The sequence below is a fragment of the Vipera berus genome (assembly GCF_964194415.1).
Source record: "Vipera berus genome assembly, chromosome: 2".
NCBI classification, from domain to species: domain Eukaryota; kingdom Metazoa; phylum Chordata; class Lepidosauria; order Squamata; family Viperidae; genus Vipera; species Vipera berus.
This window is the reverse complement of record NC_138203.1, coordinates 80,913,066-80,935,320: the sequence shown is the minus strand read 5'-3', so window position 1 is coordinate 80,935,320 and position 22,255 is coordinate 80,913,066. Positions and strand designations below refer to the sequence as shown.

The following is a 22,255-nucleotide window of genomic DNA, read 5'->3' as shown; positions in this document are numbered from 1 at the left end:
ATTCTACTTTTCATAGCTACGGCTACACGGTCATCTGGATTCTCCAAAGAGATGAGCAATATATCAGGAGGAAAAGCAGCACTTCCATTTAACTTTCTCCTTTTATTTCTTCAGAAGTAAAGAGTCCAGAAGTGAATGGACAAGTTCTGGGATAATTTTTTTATGCATTTACCCAATAAAGTGCAAAAAGGAATATGTTCCTATCATTACACAATTGTTATAATTAAATAATGCAATGGCTCGCATAATAAGAAGACGTAGTCTTACTGTCCAATCTCTGAATCAACGGAGAAAGTTGTCTCACACTCTCATTCCATAGTCCATGGGAATGAGATACGATAAAAGAAAAACACCGGCTCTCTATGATTCAAAGCTTATGTATGCTTGGATTCAAAAAGACCCTGGTCTGATTTGAGAACTAAGCAAACTTGATATGGAAGTCACTATGGGAGAAAACAATAAATATGGAACAGCAGGATTTCCTTTTTATGGCTGACTGTATTTCTCTAGTCATAAAAAGCACATTTTCCTGGCTAACACTACTGTTCTTATTACATACCACCTATGAATCAGAGCTATTTTATTTTTATTTTTTTTACAGCAACTTGTATTGAAAGTCTGGATCACTGTCTGGGCATCACTAAAGTGTTTTTTTCTTTTGACTTCTGGTGACTGCATGGACAAAGCCATACAATTTCCTTAGCAACATTTTTTGGAAGTGTTTTGCCATTCCGTTCTGCCTATGACTAAGTAACTGGTTCAAAGTCATCAAGTTGGCTTTGTGTCTAAGACAGGACAAGAACGCACAACCTCTCAGCCTGATGCGTTTAGCCACCACAGCAAACTGGCTCTCCATCATTAAAATAAAGGTAAAGGTAAAGGTTCCCCCACACATGCGTGCTAGTCGTTTCCAACTCTGGGGGCCGGTGCTCATCTCCGTTTCAAAGCCGAAGAGCCAGCGCTTGTCCGTGGACGTCTCCGTGGTCAGGTGGCCGGCATGACTAGACGCCAAAGGCCCACGGAGCGCTGTTACCTTCCCACCGTGGTGGTCCCTATTTTTCTACTTGTATTTTTACGTGCTTTCGAACTGCTAGGTTGGCAGAAGCTGGGACGAGTAACAGGCGCTCACTCTGCTACACGGCACTCGGGATTCGACCCGCCAAACTGCCGACCTTCTGATCGACAAGCTCAGCATCCTAACCCACTGAGCCACCGCGTCCCTATCATTAAAATACACAGGTGTAAAAGAAGAGGTTTATTAAACATAGAGCTCAATTCCAACAGTAGACCACTTTAGCAATTCACAGTAGTGTTTATCCTCTAATGATAATAAGGATTCAACTGGTATTATGCTTTCTGTCACAAAGAACCTTTCTCCAAATTTGACTCAATAGCAGCTAACCATTTAAAAAGTCTGAGGCTGGTGAAGGAGTTATCCCAAGCGTTGCTTTTTCCTCCTGAGTCTGCTTCTGTAGCTTCAATGTTTCTGAATGAAAAAAACCTGCTTTATTCTGGTTCCATATGTCTGAATAAAAAACTGCTGCAATCATGCAGAATAAGGTCAGCAAATCAGATTTTAATAAATTTTTAAAACACCTTCTCCTGTCAACTGATTATTTCTTCGCCCAAGCTCTGATATCAGAACTAACTTAGCTAAGTAAAAAGTTCCTGAAGTGGAACTGGGAAAAAAGAGGGTCTTAACTGATCTCCTTTTCCCCCCTGTTCTACTGCCCTCTGCCACCATATTTTTCTCTTTAACTAAAAGGGTGAACAGGTCATTTCATGGAAATATGGCCAACGTCAACTTATCTACCATTCATTTACCATCCAGCATATCTTCAATAGTAAACTCACAAACAAAAAAGTCCACTTTTCTTTCTAATAAAATTGCAACAACAAGAAAGAAAATAACCTTACTTTTTCCATTAAAGTATTTCTTTTTGCTTGTGGGAATGAACCATAATTTTGTAACAGGATTATGTTTTCCCCCCTAACTACTGAGTTGGAGATCAAATTATTTTTAAAATTTGAAATGGATGATTGACAAAATATTATTAAAATGATAGCATTTCAGAATTGCTGCAGGCACCTGTTTATGAATAGCTGATAATGTATAAATGTAACCTCTCTCTTGAGTTATATAATAGTACAAAGTAGTTGCTATGGATAGATTTACAGTCCTTGATTTAAGCGTTAGATTAATTTCTCTTGAAATTTGTGAAATCTGCTTTACTCCAAACACTGCAGGGTAGCTTATTGCTTGGCTGGATTATAAAGGATTTGTATATTAGAAATGATAACACGAGAGAGAGAGAGAGAGAGAGAGAGAGAGGTTTTTGGCTACTGGAATAGTGCTGATACCTACCATGCAACTTTCTCAAAACATTTCTTCCTTTGAAAAAGAGGATTTATTATTATTTTTAAACCGTATTCTCAACACACTTGAACAACCCTTTCAAATTTCTCTTAATGGTGTTTTTGAGTTTATTGCTGAAAGTGATGGAGAACACAAAAGGATGCAGTCGATCTTTCCATCACAATGAACCTTCCTGATTGGCTAATTTCCTGTCTGAAACCAACCAATCAGAAGAGACCCTTAGGATTTAGCCAAAGTGTAGTAAACCTGGGAGACTACGGACAACTGAAGAAATGACTGCTCAGTGAAAAAAGTATTTGCCCACATGCCCTTGTTCACTTTAAAAATTAAGTGCAAAAGCATCATAATCCATCTATGTAAATTTCCCTAAAATGCTCTTCTTCTTAGAACAAAATTTCAATGGATTCTTTTTCCCCCCCCTCACCAAATTGAACTAAGACATAAAATGAAGGAGAATGTTTCCATATAGGATTAGTGGGCATAATTAGCAAGGGTCAACATGCTTGCCAAAGACATTCCTTCAGCCAAAATGACACAGTGAGTCTTTGTGGTGCCAGTTGTCTCTCTTATGTTCATGCAACATTATGTTACATGCACAAAATGAGTAAAGTTAACGTTAACCGGGTGAACCTTGTGTCCCCTTTCCTCCCCTGCGGATGCCGATGTCTTCAGTCACTATAGCCATTACTCTTGATAAACTGAGAACAACTTGGCCATAAAGATCTTGTAATTTGCAACCCCAATTAATCAAGGTACTAGATAAGTAGAGAATCTGGACTGGCTCTCAGTCTGTATTAAGTAGCAAGGAACTATAGTTCACTCAGCCTTCTTCTGTTGTACACTCTTATAGTTAACTTAGAAAGTGAATGAGGAGTCAGCTGGGTTTTTTTATTTTTCGTTTTAGCCATCGGTTTAGACATACTTGATTTCGTTAAATTATCGTATGCCAGGAAGATCATATTCCTGGGTATCTAAGAACATATGTGGGAGAGGAGACACTTGGGACCACTTATTAGACATATCCAGAATTTTCTGCGGAGCAAAATTTGAAAATATTTCAACTCGGGACTAAAGAGTCAGATTCATACTTTTGGCACAACAGAAGTAGCCCTTATTACTTGCAGCATCTTTATTTGATAGGTAATTAATCTACAGCTGCTATTTATTTTTTTTAACAACCCTCCAGAAGCTTGCAAAGTATGAACCCTAAATAAATTATTTTTCACCTAGAGAAAGAGAAGCCAACATGTTCTGGGCAAAATTCCTTGCAATAATCATAGAGCATTATTACAGTACATTTGGGAGTAGATTTCTACTTAATCTTCAACAAAAAGAAAAAAGAAAAAAAAAGAAAAAAACAACTTACCAGCCGCTAGATGTATTTGAAAATGAAGCTGATGTAAATTAATAATTCTGTTGGGCCATGAACTCATCTAACCATTTCTTTCCAACCTCTTGGGGGTGTGGAGAATAGATTTAGGACAGGTAGCTTTTTCAGGGGGTGGAACTCACCTATGAGCACAGAGCTTCCTTGGCTCAATATTTTTCTTGTTCCTGAAGGAGAGGTTATCACCGAAGGAACGCCTGGCCCCACGAGTGCCAGAGTGGCTGCCATGTCTTCCAATTGATGGGGGAGTTGCGGTGGGTCTGGGAATATATTACAGAGACAATGATACAATAGGGAACTTTCTCTCTATCCAGGAGATTAATTCCGAAAGTTGTTTAGTAATCCGTTCGGATAAATCTCGGTGAAATGAATTCTGAGAAAAGCCCATTTTTAAAAACTGCACGCCAGAGAGGTGGATAAGAAAGCAAGAGAGAGAAATGGAAGAGGGATTCCTACGAGCTAAGAAAACTTGTGTCAACAAAAAAAACAAAAACAAAAAACGAAAAATGAAAAACAGGGCCAAAGTCATACCCTGAAAAATAAGATCTGCCCAAGGTATTGATGTATGATTTGGGGAAGGCTACAGTAGCTTTTGCTTAGTCTAGCCTGCTGTCTTTCTCTTCTCCAGCAGTATGGAGGAAAAGCGGCACAAACATGTTATTAGGCAGGGAAATCCATCAGTGAGTATCATAAATCAGTCCCAGGAATACATTACCACTCAGCCTCTGGACCTGACGAAGCCTTTCTAAATCACCCAGCTAAACTCAAAACTGTTTCCTATTGGGAAACGTAAGACAAAGTAAACTTCACCCTTCGGTGACCGAGTCCCTCCTTTTTTGTTGTATATATATATATTTTTTTAAAAAAGCTGGCAGGCTGAGTTTATGCATTTGTCAGCAAGGTGTGAAATTGGTACAGTGTCACTCGGTGATTTATCAGAGCTGCTGCCTCTCCAACAACGCTGGGACAGAAAACAGCAGGATGGTGTTTTCTTTGAGGAGGGAAGCTTGCCATGGAGACACGATCCGCCTTCGGCCGCTTGGAAAAACTGCCGGAAGAACTCCCCAAGTTGACTGATCCTCCCCAAACCCTGAACCCAGTGCAGGGGTCGTCAGCACAGGTTACAGGGATGTCAGTGGGAGCTGGGGATGTGTATGAGATTTTTTTCAGTCAGGTTTAAAGGTCTGGCCCTCCGACACATTTCATGTTAAGTGGGGGGCCAGAGTAAAAGAATTATATTGCAAGGACATTTGTTACGGATACCCTCTTGTAATTCACAGCAATCAGCGGCTTCCCCTCGGTGGTTGTTTTTTTTTTTTTACAGCAGAGATTTCTTTCTGTGGCACCACTTACATAAGACAAGCTAATTTTTATCCCCATAGTTGTCAGGTCAGAGCAAAGCAGAGGGAAATGGCTGGTCTGAAGGTGGGAGAGATTAACGGTCCTTGAGCCCCTCTCCCTGACGCCCCCGTAAATGTTTTTACATCTTGGTCTTCCATGCAGTCTTAAACGGACTCAAAAAATAAAACTCACTGAGTTGAATTACATTTACTAGCAGGAAAGTATTTTGGAAGGCTGCCTTTCATGGTTTGACTGTTTAAGTGTCAAGATAGCATTCTCAGCCATTGCCATGTGAAATGAGGACGACAATATTCCAAAGATTAACTTTACTAGGCAGTTCCCTTAAAACAAGTCCAATTGGAATCAAGGACAAAAACTTTCAGTGCATCTCTCAGGAGACGAATGTCATCCATGGCTGTCACATTTGGATTGGAAAAATCTGGGTGACCATCAGAAGACAGTGCAGAGGCACAGAAAACAGTCCCTATGCTACGGGTAGCCCTCGACTTACAACCATAACTGAGCCTCAATTTTCTGTTGTTAAGTGAGTTTTGCCCCATTTTACAAACTTTCTTGCCACAGTTGTTAAAGGAGTCACCACAGTTGGTAAGTTAGTAAGTGAACCTGGCTTCCCCCTTGACTTTGCTTGTCAGATGGTCGCAAAAGGGGATCACATGATCCCGGGGACACTGCAACGGTCATAAACGTGACCCAGTTGCCAAGCATCTGAATTTTGATCACGTGACCATGGGGGGACGCTACAACGGTCAGAAGTGTGAAAAACGGTCATGAGTTACTTTTTTCAGTGCGGCTGTAACTCTGAATGTTCATTAAATGAACTGTTGTAAATAGAGGACTACCTATACTATCTAGTAGCCTTGCAGACTGTGGTAGCCCAGATCTGGTAGCACGAGGCATAAAATTATGATATGCATTATTTAAAATGAAAATCGGGTCAGTTTTCCAATGGAGGGGGAGGGTGTCACTAATAAAGAGCACGTGAAGATGAGGAATGCTACCATTTTGTCAAGGCCCAATTCTGAGAAAAGTGTTTGCTATGGGATCAAAGGGCATTTGTGAAAAAGTCCCGTTAATTTATCAGTTGGGAAGCTGGTCCTAACATAATTACTTTTTGTAGAAGCTTGATTCTTCTCATGATTTTTCCCCCCTTCCATTCAATCATGTTCAATTCTCAGAGACTGCTTCGACTTGTCCATGTCCCTGCAGATTCCCCCCACCCCCCTTTTCTTAACAAGTTTTTTTAAAAAATGGTTTGTCATTGCCTCCTTCCTAGGGATGAGAGAGACTGACTGGGCCAAGTCCATCCAACTGGCTTTGTCCTAGTCTTCCGGTTTCTAGCCTGATGCTTAACCCAGGGGTAGGCAACCTTGGCTCTTTTATGACTCGTGGACTTCAACTCCCAGAATTCCTGAACCAGCCATGCTGAGGGGAAAGGGAGAGGTTTCCAAGCTGAGCCATGCTGGGTCAGGAATTCTGGGAGTTGAAGTCCACGAGTCATAAAAGAGCCAAGATTGCCTATTCGCCTTTCCTCCTCACGTTAAAAATATCAGTACAAAAGGCATGAACTCCTGATGCCTTTTCTGCCCCAATTATTTATCAGTTCCCCTCTCCAGAATAATGCAGTTTTCATAAAAGAAAATCTGTACCTTAAATACAAATATATTTAAAGTATTTTGATGCTGGTTGATTTCCCCCGATTAAATTACACTACACAGCCACACATCCTTTGATCACAGGCTTTTTGGTTGGAGGAAAAAAAAAGACGAAAGATATTAATTCTCATAAAGATTGCATACTTTAACTTACCGAGGACTAATAGCTGCGTGCTTTCTGTTACTTCCCCGCGGATGTTGGCAGCCCTGCAAGAATACAACCCTTGGTCTGAGATAGATACGTTTTGAATCAGCAGGGACCCATCGTGGATGTGAAGGTCAGTGACCAGCTTGGTTTTGTTCCTGAACCAGGTAAGTTCTGCCTCGGGCACACCTGATGTAGGAACACAATGAAAGAGAGACAGAGAGAAACACAAAGAATACCCATTGTGAACCTCGTGCAAAAGCATTGTTGTGGGGTACCAGAGCAACACATTGTTCCACAGTTCCATTTTTGTTGTAGTTTAACAGTGCAAATTTTTTTTTTTTTAAAAAAAATGTTTTCAACGTACGAAAGTTCCAGGTATGTTGCTTTCGTCTTCCATGCTTTACAAAAATTTGAATTCTAAAGTTATTTAATTGACAAATAGCCTCTTTCATCGTTGTTTTTTTAAATGGTTTTTATACAGGTGATCCTCAACTTACAACATTTGTGTAATGCCCAGTCAAGTTATAATGACACTGGAAAAAGTGATCTGTGACTGGTTTCCGCACTTACGATCATCCCCACGGTCACGTGACCAAAATTCAGGTGCTTGGCAACTGGCATGCCTTTACGACAGTCGCACTGTCCCAGGTCATGTGATCGCCATTTTATAACCTTCTCAGCCAGCTTCCAGCAAGCAAAGCCAATGGGGGGAAGCCAGATATGTTTGAGGAGCTTACGATTCACTTAAGAGCTGCAATGATTCACTCAGCAACTGTGGCAGAAAAGGTCACTAAATGGGGCAAAACTCACTTAAACAACTGTCTCGTTTAGCAATGGGAATTTTGGGCTAAGTTGAGGTCGTACTTATAAGTAAGTATAATGTATACTCAGTGCTTTTTTAGTTTTAAAAAAAAGGGGGAGCGGAACTCACACATGTCATACAACCCGCCTTGCCTACCCTACAAGGTTCCATCCAAAAAAGGTGCCGGAACTCCGTTCTGAGCGTTCTATGAGGAAAAAAGCCCTGCGTATACTTGATATACTTTATTTCAAGTGTAAGTATAAAGATTCCAGAGGTTACATTTAACCTTCCCAAAGAAAGGGAAAACATACAAGCGAGTTTCCCTGAACGCGGTGCCTTTTCCCTTCCTCAAATCATCAGCAGATACTGTATTAGTTGTACCGCTGCCATTTCTGAGGCTATTTCTGTCCTGGAGAAAAGACACGCTAGCTCCGCCTTTTCTGATCCTTCTTTCCCATATTTGTAGCCCCAAGAGAAGTTCAATCACCTTGGAAGGGAGACAGTCTCTCAAAAGAGGACAGTGCCTGGCCTGGTCTTCCTCGTGCTGGAATACAGAGGGAGACTGTGCACAGGTAGTCCTTGTCTTACAATCACAACTGAGCACAACATTTCCATTCCTAAGCAAGAGCAGAACAGTAGTGAATTTTGCCCCATTTTGTGACCATTTCTTGCCACAGCTGTTGAGTGAACCACTGCACTTGTTAAGTTAGTAACACGGTGGTTAAGTGAATCTGGCTTTCCCATTGACTTCGCTTGTCGGACGGTCGTAAAAAGGGGATCACGTGACACGACCCCAGGACACTGCAACCGTCATAAATATGAAGCAGTTGCCAAGCATCGGAATTTTGATCGCAGGGCCCCAGGGATGCCGCAATGGTTGTTAAGTGTAAAAAACGGTCATGTCACTTTTTTCAATGCCGTTGTAACTTTGAATGGTCACTAAGTGAACTGTTGTAAATCAAGAACTGCCCATAATCTCCCTTGTCCTACAGCTTGGAACTAGCCCTGGATTGCTCTTATCATTATTACTGGAACTAGTTGCTCCACACAACTAAGCTTATTGAGTATATACCCTTTCTCTTTTGTCCTACGGTTGGCCAAGCTTTAAGGGCCAATTTTAACTAGGGAATTAGCAGGGGAAGATCTAATTTCTCTCCTCCAATGTTTTGGCCCTAATCCAGCCTCTGCTTCACTGGTTGTTATATAAAGAGGGGGAAAAAATAAGTTGGGAGATCCAGTCTGATCTTCCTGATGACATCTAATTTCACTCTTACCCAGGTGCCTACGGCAAAGAGAGACTTTTGATCTGATTTAGCAACCTTGCATCGGTTGGGAATTGCAATGAATGATTGTACTTTATCTTCCGCCCGTGTGCTTTTCCTTATCCTCACCATCAGTCACTCTTTTGCTTCCATCATTTTTTTTATTAAAAAATTCTTCTTGTTTACTTTCATTCCCTTCTCCTGTGGTCTCCCTCCTTTATGCTAAACAAAGGTGTGTATGGATATTTGTTTTCAGTTTCTGGCAGAAGGAGTTACTTCTTCTTGTTGATTTCATTTCTGCAAACTCTGGGACTCAAGAGTGAAGAAAACACACTGTTGCTTTTCAGTGGCAATTCTGTACAGAATTTTTTTGGCCTAAGCCAGAGGTAGGCAACCTCGGCTCTTTTATGACTCATGGACTTCAACTCCCAGAATTCCTGAGTCAGCTGACTCAGGAATTCTGGGAGTTGAAGTCCATGAGTCATAAAAGAGCCGAGGTTGCCTACCCCTGTCCTAGGCAGCCTGAAATTGTTACAGTTGGTACTCCGGACCAAAAAGGGATGTAGAAACGATCCACTAATTTGTTGTCATTAAGGATTATCCTTTTTGGTGGGCTACATTATCCATCAAGTACAAAGTATTATTTTCCAACCCTTGTTCTATCCAGTTTTTCTTTTTTTGCTCTTATAGCTTGCTCCTCTGTAGGTCCGAAAGCCAGAAGGGTTCAGTATGGAATAATACCTTATGAGCCATTCTCTCATATTAGCTTACAATTTCCTCCCTTCTCCCCATAAATTCAAAGATGGCTGAAGGAAAAACACTTAAGGCTTTTACTCTTATGATAATCCAGAAATGTCAGTAAAGTTGGCAACTCTGATCCAAACTGGACATGGTTTCTGGTTTCATTGGCTCCTGCTTGTTTCCAAGCCTCGTGCCAAGGCCTGGTATTAACCTGCAACATCTTTGCAAAGCAGGAAGCCACAATTTCTGAATATATTCCTTCCTGAGTCCAGAAATAAAAATATAGGTGACAAACCACTCTGTATATTAAAATATGGCAGAGAGGAATCCTAATAGCAGACTTTTTTATTATTTTGATTACTTTTTAAAATTATGGATTGCTTTCCCTTAAAATATGAGCTCTCTAGTAGGTTTACTCAAAATAGACAAGTTATGTTGCTCATAAAAGGCTACGCTGCTCATAAAAGCTTGGTTCACAGGCGCTTCCCTGATGTTCTAGTATGTTTGCTGTTCTTTGTTATTCTGACTTGCGCTAATACAGATTTCCAATTTTGCTGTAACATATATCTCTAACCTTAGGACAGAGTTCACTATATGGAACCTGATGCCTTATGTTGCCTTATCAGATAAGCTACATTTCAATCTTCAGTTGTCCAGTATAACCATTTTCTCCTGAAAGCACAGTTGGAAAGCAGGTAGATCCATGATTCATTTTTTGGTAAAACAGAACTAAAGTGTCTTGAGGTTAATTGAAGATTAAGGCCTTCGGGGTGAATAAGTGGAAATGAAGGTTGTTTTATCGTGCTCCAAAACCATGAAACTACCTTAAAGGTAAAGGTAAAGGTTCCCCCGCACATGCGTGCTAGTCATTTCCAACTCTAGGGGCCGGTGCTCATCTCTGTTTCAAAGCCGAAGAGCCAGCGCTTGTCCGAGGACGTCTCCGTGGTCATGTGGCCGGCATGACTAGGCGCCAAAGGTGCACGGAGTGCTGTTACCTTCCCACCGTAGTGATCCCTATTTTTCTACTTGCATTTTTATGTGCTTTCGAACTGCTAGGTTGGCAGAAGCTGGGACGAGTAACAGGCGCTCCCTCTGTTACGCGGCACTCGGGATTTGACCCGCCAAACTGCCGACCTTCTGATCAACAAGCTCAGTGTCCTAACCCACTGACCCACCGCGTCCCTTCTGAAACTACCTTACACTGATTTAAATGATTGTTCCATCTCACTCGGGGCTGACATGCATCAACTCTAAGACCTCGGTCAATGCTTGAAGCTGTATTTCAGATCTGAATTAAACTATTTTTCCCCCCCACTGATGAGCATTGCAGAGAATCCTAAACAACCCAATAAAATGTTTTACTTTTCAAACTGGATGTAATGAAACCTAAATGCAGGGCTTTAAGCCTTCTTGTTAATATAGTTATAACAGACCTGCAATTTGGCAGTTAATGGTCACATTTATTCCTGGAATTGTTTTCACTGTGCTTCCGATATCAACAGAAATAGTTGGCAAGTTCTGGTTGGTCAGGCTGGTTCTTGATGTCTTTATCAGTGGTTTCCCTGAAAAGAAACCATGAATTATAAAACAAATAAGACAAGAAACAAAGCATAGGCACAGTTATAATTGATCAATAAATATTTGTAGCTCAGGGTTGAAATGAGGGATCCTTGGTGCTCTCTGGGCGTGCTTGTTTTTGATGCTGGGGATGTTATCTAGTTTGGGTAATGAAACATGTGCAAGAAAACAAGCAAGCTCAGAGAGCAAAAGGGACCCCTCACTACAACTTATTTATTTGTCAGTTTCATACCAGTAAATGATTTCTGCTGAACTAAGCAATGAAAACAGTATACAAACCTGGTTACTAAGACAAATGGAGGTGAAATACAATGGAAATAATAATCTTGGGAGGAACAGTCTCAAAAACCATTGACAATTTGTATATGATTGTAAACAACATGTCAGCTTGTAAACAGATCCTTGATAAATATCTTTTGCTTTTATAAGACGTTATGTGTATTAAGAATTATTCTGTAAAATTCCCTTCAACAAGCAAATTGGCTGTAGAACTAAAGAAATGAAAGCCAGTTGCATCAACAAATCAGAATGTAACTAAAGCTATTATCTGCCTAATGAAATCAGAATCTTGAACATTTAATTGTATGCAGATACTAGACTCACTTTGATTATTTCTATAATGCTAATTTAAATTATCCTAATGTTTTTCCTTAAGGTCTTATGCACTTAATTCTCACCTTTCATTGGAAATTTCCATGTGGGGTCCCTTGTCTAAATTGATGATCTAAAATAAGAATGCTGCAAAGTTTAATGAATTGTAGAAATTTCATGCTGTAGGGAGGGAGGCAGGGTGACAGAAAATCCTAGAAATATATAAACCTCAATGCAGATCCACCTATCTGCATTCTGGGCATCCACTTCAGAAAATTGTACTGTGGGTTAAGTTCTGAATGCTGGCTGATTTTGTGGAGGCTTCTATGTGAGCTTGTTCATAGGCCATCAGAATGTGAAATGGGTGAGGTTGCATAATTCATGAGCTTGGGCCAAGACAGGAGCCTATAATGTCTAAAAAATTAATCCCTTATAAATCTACAATAGCAGGAAGGGGAAAGAATTGGCACGGAAAGGGTGGCTGTAAATTGAGAAGGAAGAGGAGGAGGAAGAATTATGAGTGCTTTAGTTGGCAGCCTCAAGTAAAAATATGGAAACCTGATTTTGTTTCTGTACCTCCCCTTCCTCCAATACATGTGTCACTAACACAAATCCGTAAGCCATCATAACAGCTAAAATATACTTTATGTGTAACTGGCTGTATTTCAATCCCCATTCTGTAGAAGTAACCCACCAAAGCATGGCAGTTGGGCAGCTTTTGTTTATATCACTTGTATGCAGATTCCTTTAAATGTCAATATAACGAAATATCCAGCCGCAAATATGTTCTACTGAGTCATGAAAAGTTCACACAGTTCTCATTTTTTATTGGGTACTCCTAAATCACAGAGAAAGAGAGACCTCAACTGGCAACTGGTCTTTTAATTCACTGTTTCTTTTTTTTCATGATCTTCTCATTAGATTATATACTTGTCTGCTGTTAGCCTGTAAAAAGTAATTTGTCATTCCAAAAATGGAAACATTTGCCCTTTGCAAACTCATGTGTTAAATTAATCAATAAGCCAAGTGTTTCATTTAGCTTGAACAAAGATTGCCCACTTCCTCTGAGAAATCCAGGCCTCCCCTCCTTCCCCACAATGTTGTTTTAATTGCACATTATCACATTCCTACAACTTGGTATCCAGATCTGAAGCTGCTGAATGACTGGATACCTGTGGCTGGTGTTTGACAGATGAGGCTATTCAGAAGCTGCCCAAAAGCAGCTTTGCATCTAGAAAATTTGACCCAGGAGAGTTTGCATTTCCTAATTTGTTTGCATGAGAAAATGAAATCAAGGCACGGACTATTTTATTAGAAAAAACTGTTGCTGGTTACTGAAAACCTGCAAACAATCTAAATGTGTGTGTGTCTGTGTGTCTTATGAACCTACACGCATGCACATATCAGACAGTGATTGATTAGGCTCCATAAATTGGCTTGGATCAAAACTGTGGTTTGAAGGAAGAGGCTTTCCTTCCAAAACTCTCGTCTAAAGTTAAAGCTTTTGGAATGTGCCCATCGGGAATATACAAACTGCAAAGACTCTTTGCAGCCTGGATTGCTATGCTCTGTTGAAAGCGCTAAACTTTAAAACTCAAGCATTTACCTGGATCAGGATGGATTAATTACTTCAATGCTTTATGTTGTGTTGCTGTCAAGTCTATGTTGTTTTACCATATTTGTGTTTTTAAGGAGAAAAAGCTGTACTGATGTTGTTGTTGTTGTTTTTGAAGGGAGGAAATATTCCTAAAGCAAGCATGGGTTGGATAGGGGAACTGTCCACCACAATTAATGTAAAAGTGAAGTTTAATGATGAGAAATTAGTTTGGTGAACTGATTTTCTTAGAACTGTCAGATAGCTTGATCAACATTTTTGGAGTAAAACCCACGGGGGACTTATGTAGAAGTTTGCGTGCAGTCCTTCCTAAATCCTTTTACTGGAGTGATCTTGGTGTCTAAAGCAACTGAGAAGCATGTATCAAGCCATGATTTTTGATCTTGGATTATTTAGACTGACTACAGTTTAAATACAGTTTCTGTTTCTACTTTGGACAAATTGATTAGTTCAAAAGAGAATAAATCTGATTTTGCGCCAGAAAAAAAAAGGATGGTGGTGAGGTGGCAGCTGTGCATATGTAATCCTAAAATAGTTTAGAATGATGCCTAAATTAGATCAGAATCTGGGTCCTGGGTCAGAAAAAAGTATCAGCTAGCTCCATATATATTGGTTTAAATACTATGACTGCACCCTAACCTTTAAGTACTTCAGATGGCAAGGTAAAAATTCTGCAGCACTATGCAAAATTGTTTCTAATTTCAGTGGCTCATACCTGTAGCATCACAGGCTGTTTTTCTTTCCACACAAGACTACCACACTGCCATTTGTTTGGCAATCCTACCTATACCCATAATAAGGATATACAGTAAGGAACTAAGGAACTCTAGGATTTGTAAAGTTTGAGATGATACCTTTGTGTGTCTATATGCATGGCACACGCACATGTGCTTTAGAATGCAATAGCCTAGACTAGGTCCTGCAGTTTTCTTGATGTACTTTTGGAAGTGTCTTGCCATTGCCTTCTTCTAAGGGTTGACAGAGAATGAGTGGCCAAAGGTCAATCAGATAACCTTGGGCTTAAGGATAGGCTGGGCTAGAACTCATAGTCTCCTGTTTTCTAGCCTAATGTCTTAACTACTATCTACACCAAACTGGCTGTCTTACTATTCCGGTCTCCTCTGCATAAGTTCTATAGTTTATTTTTATCCCAGAACATTTATACATAGTATATTGATTCGTGACTTCAACTAAATATATGTATCAATGTTCTTAGAAATAGCCTACTAAAAGATAGTTTCTTTCTCTCAAGTTAAAAGAACTAGGTCGACAGGCGTCTCATATATCTGGGGAAATGCACACTTTGCTTAAATACAAGTGGTAGTACCGGGAGCTGTTTTTCTTCTGTCTACTTGTGGAATTCTAGAGGGCCTTTATTGCAACTGTTCACCTAAATAATTAAGGCCACATTATACAGAGCAAACGTATTGATATGTAGCCAAAAACTGTTGATGCTGATTTGCAATAGCTAGCAGTTCTCCAGGTTATTAGGTAGCACTTTTCAACAAGAGGGGATCCAGATTCTAACCTGACACCTCCTGTGTGTAAAGCATGAGATCCATTACAGAACCAAACTCCATTTTGGACAAAACAATCTGGAATAGATGAACTTTTGGAGTGATCTAGCTAGATTCTTTTTATTTTTTCATTTGGTAACTTTGCACGTTACTAAAGCTACTTGCTGGCCAAAGCACCTAAAGAGTTTAAAGCAAGAACAATCTCATAGTGTCACTGCTCTTTTCAAGAAAGATTTTCATTAGTGCTGATCCAAGTGAACAAAGATTTAATTTGTCATAGAACTGAACTGTTGGTGTAAACAAGAAACTTAATCTGTTCTGAGATTTCCCTTGCCAGTGACGGGAAGTGTGCCAGCCATGCTTTGGCTGCAACACGGGGGGAAAAAGAGCTTGACCTTACAAGATGTTGACTGAGCAGATAACATGCAATCCAACCAATTATTTGGAGCAATGCTTAACTTCAGGAATATGAGGAATCTCACTGACTTTCATGAGATCACTATTAAAATTTGGCTGCAGCTCTAATGAGATGTCTGGTTCTTCTACAATTCAGTCTAAGAGAGAAAGACTTACAGAGAAATTGGAGCCACCACCCAGCATAAAAAATAATAATAATAATAATAAAGAGATCAAAACATCCCACTCTGATGGATTCAACAAATCAAATCCTTACCATTCTATTAAAAGGAGAAATAGTCGTAAGAGCAAAATATGGCAGAGAGATCAGACCAAAATACAGGGTATGCAAGTTGAGCATACAGATATATATATATATATATCAAAATATCAAATCAATTACTCTCTCCCCTGACATGTATAGAGATGACAGAAGTGGGAACGCGGAATGAAAAACACGCGCATGTTTTAATATCATTGTCTTAAATAATCATCTCCGCAATAATATTAAAATGTAAATGCCAGTGTATATTAAAAAGTAAACTACAGGACATCCCAGAATTAAGCAATTTTAAACTCCTCTTTTTGTATATCAAAATGTTAATATTCCCATATCACCAGCCTCTTCGTTGTTTTCAGGGTGGCTTAGCTTCCTGTGGTCTCAGTGACAGTGCCCAGTGGAATTCTGAAGGTGGGGGCTTCTGATAGGACAGGGGTCCCCGACCCCCAGTCGGTGGACCAGTACCAGGCCTCAGGGGGATGCAGGCAGCACACAAAACCGTGCATCCTTCAGTCCATGGAAAAACCTATCTCCACGGAACTGGTCCCTGGTGCCCAAAAGTTTGGTGACCTCTGTGATAGGAGCTGCTAGCTACTAAACTGAGGACCAATCATAATGGGTCAAGGTACAGAGGGTTAATATACATATAGTAAAGCATAAATCAGAGTACTTCCTAGATCTGGCACCTGACTTCAAGACTACTTCTGGAAATTCTAAAATAGGAGTATGTTTTAGAATCTCAAAATAATGCCAAACCTAGTTCTTGGCATAAAGAAAAGCTCTGTACAAATTCTTCCATCCTTGAATATACCTTGCACATGAGAAACCTAAAATAAATTCTACAAAACTAGAAGCTTCACCAATTCTATTGAAACAGCTACGGCCCTCTCTACAAATAATCCCAGAAAATGAAGGAGTCAAATATATCAAGCTAGCATTTAACGTCTCATGAAATTTTTAAAGCAAATCATCAAAATGGGGGAAAATATCAGTAAACCAAGTTAAAGGTTAAACAATTCCAGCACTGGTAGGATTTTTAACCTTGGAGATTGCCTCGCTTACATGCTTGCGCTTCAAACTGCAAAAACAGGAGGATTTCCATGCCGTAAATGTGTTACCTGCTAATGTGATGGCAATGGAGACAGAGTCAGATCCCAACATATTAGTTGCATTGCAAGTATAGAAGCCTACATCAGCTTCGACCGGTTCTAGGATTTGCAAGGAGTCATCTGGTTGAAGAAGAATCCTGCAATGACAGACAAATATATTAAGTCTTAAAATTGGATGCCACTCAACACTTCTGGGTAATACCACCAGAAAGGGGGGGGGGGAAACACTAGCCAAAGGTTAAATTTCTTTGAATAATTGTATTCAGAATGATATTTTGAAAAAGAATTTTTAATCCTGTTTCTTCATATCTTCCAATATCTCAGGGGGCTGCCACAAAGAAGAGGGAGTCAAGCTATTCTCCAAAGCACCCATAGGCAGGACAAGAAGCAACGGATGGAAACTAATCAAGGAGAGAAGCAACTTAGTGTTGTGATTCAGGGTCAGCCTGTGGGTTCGGCAGTTGGGTCGGACGACTCAGAGGAGGAGGAGGAGGGGGGTGTTGAAGAGCTTGCTGAGGGGGTTGGACAGCTTGATGAGAGCCCTCAGCCAGGCCCCTCTCACCTGGTCATGACGCAGACCCAGCTGTGTGAGCCTGACAGCGTGGATGAAGATGACCCACAGCTGGCCCTGTTCAAGGACGCCCGACGCAGGAGGCAGTCAATCAGGAGTAAACAGAGGAAGGCAATGGGGCTCCTCGAAAGGAGGCAGAGAGAAGCCACGCCCTGAACTGTATAAAAGGGGGAATGTGTGGGAGGGCTGGTTTGCTGAAGGCAACCGCTTGAAAAGCTCCTGTTTCTTGGTTCATGTCTTGTTCTATTTGTTTTTGTATCAATAAATTTGGCAGGCGTAATTCCAGCCTCTTGCCTTCTTGTAAAAGGGGTTGTCCCTGCTTTTTCTGCAGGGCCGGTAGCAGGCTGGTACAGAACACTTAGAACTAAGGACAAACTTCCTGACAGATTGAACAATTAACCAGTGGAACAACCTGCCTCCAGAAGTGGTGAATGCTCCAACACTGGAAGTTTTTAAGAAGAGACTGGACAGCCATTTGTCTGAAATGGTATAGGGTTTCCTGCTTGAGCAGGAGGTTGGACTAGAAGACCTCCAAGGTCCATTCTATTCTATTCTATTCTATTCTATTCTATTCTATTCTATTCTATTCTATTCTATTCTATTCTATTCTATTCTATTCTATTCTATTCTATTCTATTCTATTCTATTCTATTCCATATATAACTCAAGATGGCAAATATACAGTACCAGCACTATTTATTTATATTGCACCTTTATTATTTTTACAAACCACTCAAAGTGGAGAACACACTTTCCACACTTTCCTGCCTCCTACTTTTCCCACAACAACAACCCTAGGAGGTGAGAGAGAATGACTGGCCCAAAGTCATCCTAAATTTTAAATACAAGGTTTGCAGTTTCAGTTTCATTAAATAAAAAGCAATATTTACCAATACCAAACTAGGTAGGTTATCTGTAGCCTGCTGTTATTTAAAATATGCACGCTTTACCATTTCATCTCCTATCAACCTTGATATTATAAGCCACTGCACAGATCAGATTCCATCAAGGAGACATCTTGCATCACCACCAACTTGAAAAATGTGAAGATAACAGAAAAAGGTATTGCTGATTTTTTTTATTCCTCCCGCTGCCTATCAAACTGGTCAGTATGCGAAATTCAGAGTCTGGCCTCGTGACTCTGCTATATTTTGTTCAGAAAATAATCATGTAATTGATATTGAGCTTCCATTCTGCATTTCCCTTGGAAAGTTGTCTTTCTTAGTATCCCAAGAATGATCCAATTGGACAATATGAGGCAATTAGAAATACCATGTGCAAAAGGGCTGGTTATGGACCCTCTTTCAAATGTCCTCATCATGTAAGTGTTAAAAATTAGGAGTTTCCCGAACTATTAAAGGACCGATTCCATGGATTTTACTATGGTGCTCTTGACTCTGTAAAAGGTATATATTTGGAAGAATCTCCTGATTGCACATCAGTGCTAGTGACAAGGTATCTGAAATTATAATCCCAAAACTTTACAACTCTCATCCTGCTCAAAAAACCACAATTTACCTTAGAGTAAAACTGAAGTTAAAGTTCAGAAAGTGGGTTTTACCACAGGAGCACTGCTGACACCAGGACAAGAACAGGATATGGCAGCTTTTAGATGAAGGATCCTTAAAGCTCAGTTGTATAAACTGAATTAGTGCCTAACTTGTTCTGTGGCAACTTTGCAGAGAGATTCATAATGAGCTTCTAACGCCCCCCTTTTGGCCATTCCCTGAATGACCAGACAAAAGTTTTTGCAAAACTTCTTCTGGCAGAGAAAGAGCCTAACACAACATTGTCTTATATTTGTACCCTGCAGGATAGGTGCTTAAAGAGAGCCATCCCCAAACATTATGACAAATAGAATAGAATAGAATAGAGTAGAATAGAATAGAATATAGAATAGAATAGAATAGAATAGAATAGAATAGAATAGAATAGAGTAGAGTAGAGTAGAGTAGAGTAGAATAGAATAGAATAGAATAGAATAGAATAGAGTAGAGTAGAGTAGAATAGAATAGAGTAGAGTAGAATAGAATAGAATAGAATAGAATAGAATAGAGTAGAGTAGAGTAGAGTAGAGTAGAGTAGAGTAGAGTAGAATAGAATAGAATAGAGTAGAGTAGAGTAGAGTAGAATAGAATAGAATATTATAGAATAGAATAGAATAGAATAGAGTAGAGTAGAATAGAATAGAGTAGAATAGAGTAGAATAGAATAGAATAGAATAGAATAGAATAGAATAGAATAGAGTAGAGTAGAGTAGAGTAGAGTAGAGTAGAGTAGAATAGAATAGAATAGAATAGAATAGAATAGAATAGAATAGAATAGAATAGAATAGAATAGAATAGAATAGAATAGAATAGAATTCTTTATTGGCCAAGTGCGGTTTGACACACAACGAATTTGTCTCCGGTGCGTAAGCTCTCAGTGTACATACAAATAATAGTGATCCTCATCCTCATCCTCATGATTCTTTTTTTATCTATGATTGTTAAAACTGACTGCAAAGTCTTGCAATTTTGAGGTGGGAAACTTGAGAGTGGGACTACAAAACAGGGCTATAAGAATAAAAACTAAAGAACGTCCCTGTATGTCCTAAATATTGGCTAATCTATGGCTCTACTGTTTTGTAGCCTCTGCTCAACTGAAAGGTTAACTCACTCCCCCTCCAGTTGAAAAACATTGTAGAAGACAGTGATGAACTACTTCTGTACTATTGCTAAGGACACGAAAGTCTTCCGCATCCCACCAGCGCATAGGGCCACCAAATATTTTTTTCTGTGGCCCCACAGTTGGTGAGCACTGAAGATAGTCCAGCAGAGATGAAGAAGTACAGAATAGCAGCCGCTGGATGTAAAGTACAATACAGCTGGAAGGGAGGGGCATCCAAAGGAGGAAAATTTAAGCAGACCTTTTTTTTCTTTTTTCTTCTCCTGCAATTCTTCTGCTTCAAGAAGCTGTTTTTCATTTTTTAAAATTTTTTTTACAAAGAAAGCTAAACATCATTTCTAATCTGAACCTGAATTGTTGGTTTTCTAATTTACCGGTTGTCTGTATTCTCTGTCACCCATGTTATACTCTGTAATTGCAATTCAGACCTGTGTAAATAACTTTCCAATTGATCTGAACTTAAGACAGAATAGGGATAAACCAGATGGTTCAGGCAACAAATATAGAGATAAAATGCAAAGGCTGTAGTTAATTTATTCAAGACTGTCAAAAGGATCTCAGAAGAATGAAACCTGGTATTTCTTATCTCAGGAGCCATCACATCCTTTTTTAATGATGTTTTTATATTTGTCTAAAAAAAGAGTAAACAAAAACTAATAATCTTTATTCATCCTCATTGCAAAGAAAGACTAAAGGCTAAGTATACGATGCAATTCATGCACAATCTCTTTGCGTTGTATAAGTTTTTCAAACTAAATTTGTACGAAGATTGGACCACTGTGCATTTCAGGATGTTTTATGATCGGTTCCATAAACTTTTCAAAAAAAGGTGTAACCCCAACTGGAAATATCTCAAACAGCTGGAAATCATCCAATGATATTGAGTTGAATCTACACAGAGAGCTATCTCGCTCCTCATTGTGAATTGGTTCCAGGAGGTGCGATGAGCACCAAAAACGATGTGTACCAAACAAATTTTTCCCATTAAGGAATAATGTAGTGAGTTCACAAGGCAACTGACACTGACAAGTTCTAGTCTGTGCGCTGGGTACCAAGTGAACAATGAATACTGGGACAAAATTTTCACATCAAAATGCACTGAGTACCAAATTTAATGAGTTTCTAAGCAGTTGAGTATCAAGGGTAAAGGTAAAGGTAAAGGTTCCCCCGCACATGCGTGCTAGTCGTTTCCGTCTCTAGGGGCCGGTGCTCATCTCCGTTTCAAAGCCGAAGAGCCAGCGCTTGTCCGAGGACGTCTCCGTGATCATGTGGCCGGCATGACTAGACGCCAAAGGCGCACGGAACACTGTTACCTTCCCACCGGAGTGGTCCCTATTTTTCTACTTGCATTTTTACGTGCTTTCGAACTGCTAGGTTGGCAGAAGCTGGGACAAGTAACAGGCGCTCACTCTGCTACACGGCACTCAGGATTCGACCCGCCAAACTGCCAATCTTCTGATCAACAAGCTCAGCATCCTAACCCACTGAGCCACCACTGTATTATTATAACTCTTGTGTCTGTAATCTATAGCTGAGCAAAATGGTGCAAAACATTTGAACCAAGGTACCTCGACATATTTCAGAATATGTCCAAAATCTGAGATTCATGATACCTGTAGAATTGAAATTTGGTGAATTTTATAATACATTTTATGACATAAAAATCATCCTAAAGAGCATTTTGAGACATTATACAGAATGTCTTGAAATGTTTCCTGTAGTCAACTCCTGATATTTGACTGTGCTATACAGTTCAACGTGGGCTCCCTTCGAGGCAGATACATCTCGGAATATCTTCCTGAATTTTTAAGAACTTTTCCAATACATTAGAATCTCTGCCGTTGTTAAAGGCATCAAGGAATTCATCTCTCTCTCTGAAATAATAATCCAAGGGATCATGGGTTGTCTAGTTGTTATTATACATGAGAACACATCGTTTTCACAACAGAACAATATCTTCTAGTTTAATAGTAGGAAATAACTGATACTTCTGGAAAAAAAATTCTTAATAATCTTATGTCCAGTACAACCCTGTGCAAACAAAAAGAAAACACAATCTCCTAATAATGATGAGGGGCTTTGTAAGGAACACATGGACAGGCCTGGGCAGTGGAAGGTGGATATAAACTTTTAAACCATTTTGAAATTAGTCTTGGTATGTAGAAGGTTTCAGGGATAATGCCAGAGATTTGGCATTATG

The 22,255-nt window shown here is 39.7% G+C and overlaps 1 protein-coding gene across 1 annotated transcript in view; it reads right to left on the bottom strand.

The window, feature by feature from the left end:
* The window catches only part of ADAMTSL1 (ADAMTS like 1), a gene marked incomplete at its 5' end in the record, with an annotated part of 247,590 nt that overhangs the window by 13,695 nt on the left and 211,640 nt on the right, over positions 1-22,255 (bottom strand). Inside the window, 4 exons of the mRNA XM_081319841.1 lie at positions 3,890-4,024; positions 6,933-7,112; positions 11,165-11,293; positions 16,827-16,954. Of these exons, the coding sequence (XP_081175967.1) occupies positions 3,890-4,024; positions 6,933-7,112; positions 11,165-11,293; positions 16,827-16,954 (572 nt within the window). The remainder of the gene's footprint in view (positions 1-3,889; positions 4,025-6,932; positions 7,113-11,164; positions 11,294-16,826; positions 16,955-22,255) is intronic.